The sequence below is a fragment of the Orycteropus afer genome, unplaced genomic scaffold (genome assembly GCF_000298275.1).
Source record: "Orycteropus afer afer isolate SDZICR_OR568_19922 unplaced genomic scaffold, OryAfe1.0 scaffold00015, whole genome shotgun sequence".
Classification (NCBI taxonomy): domain Eukaryota; kingdom Metazoa; phylum Chordata; class Mammalia; order Tubulidentata; family Orycteropodidae; genus Orycteropus; species Orycteropus afer.
Genome location: NW_006921602.1, coordinates 11,297,561 through 11,298,691, shown reverse-complemented (window position 1 = coordinate 11,298,691; position 1,131 = coordinate 11,297,561). Strand labels below are relative to the sequence as shown.

Here is a 1,131-nt window from a genome sequence, read left to right as displayed (position 1 = left end):
TGGTATATATATATATATATATATATATATATATGTATGTATAAATCTACTGCTGTCGAGTATTAGGATGTGAAATAAGGAATCAATGATGTCTCTAACATTTTGGGCTGAGCAAGTAGAAGGATAGAATTGCCATTTACTGAGATGAAAATTTGAGGCAAAGCAGGTTTTGGGTACGTGGTTTTAAATGTGAGATGTCTATTAGACATCCAAGCAGAGTTTTGGACACAGTTGGGGTGTTTGGAGTCTCGAGTTTAGAGAGCAATCTGGGCTGGAGGGATAAATTTGGGAGTTGTCAGCATATGGATATAGAATTTAAATGAGGATTAGGCTGGATAAGAGCCCAGAGAAAGTGGTAAGGAGCCTAATACACTTTAACAACCCATGCCACAAACAGTATCTTTTAAGAGAAAATACTAAAGAAAAGTAGAATTAAGAGTTCAAGTTACCATACTATAAAAGGTACCAGGTCCATTTATAAAGACCAAAGTTTCTATACTGTATTTCCTGACAATTAAGACTTACTAGGGAAATTTAAGAATAAGGGCCTCACTCAAAAGTCGGCCAAAGGAAGCCACTACTCCAACATCATATTCTCCAGATCCCACATCCGGCCACTCATACACTGGAAGCTGGGACTGCACAGCGTAACGTTTCACCGGCAGTCCTTTTGGTGATGGGGAGGGCACTGTGACTACCTCCAATTTTTCTATTAAGTCTTCCTCTTTGTTTTCCCTAAATTGAAAAGATTGGAAGAAATTGTGACAGTTAGTGATACAGACAATGATTCAAATATAAACTATTTCACATACTTCTAAGGTATATTGGTGATTAAACTCACAAAGGATCTAGGGCTAAATGGTTAAAACTACTGCCTCTGAGGAACTGAATTTTTATTTAGTTATTTTAAATTTAGAAAGCCACATGTGGCTAGTGGCTACTGTTTGGACAGCATGATTCTAGTTCCTGCGCATGTAGAAACATATATGGTACAGACATTTTATACAACTGGGATCGTTATACATACTGTTTTGCATTTTGTTTTTTTCACCCTTAACAATGCTATTGATAGGTAATGTGCTATTATGTGAACTTGTAAGAGAATGGTATATATATATATATATATATATA

The 1,131-nt window shown here is 35.9% G+C and overlaps 1 protein-coding gene across 1 annotated transcript in view; it reads right to left on the bottom strand.

The window, feature by feature from the left end:
• MTFMT (mitochondrial methionyl-tRNA formyltransferase) overlaps positions 1-1,131 on the bottom strand; it is a 27,777-nt gene that overhangs the window by 24,625 nt on the left and 2,021 nt on the right. The window contains exon 2 of the mRNA XM_007957764.1: positions 526-735. Within this exon, the coding sequence (XP_007955955.1) occupies positions 526-735 (210 nt within the window). The remainder of the gene's footprint in view (positions 1-525; positions 736-1,131) is intronic.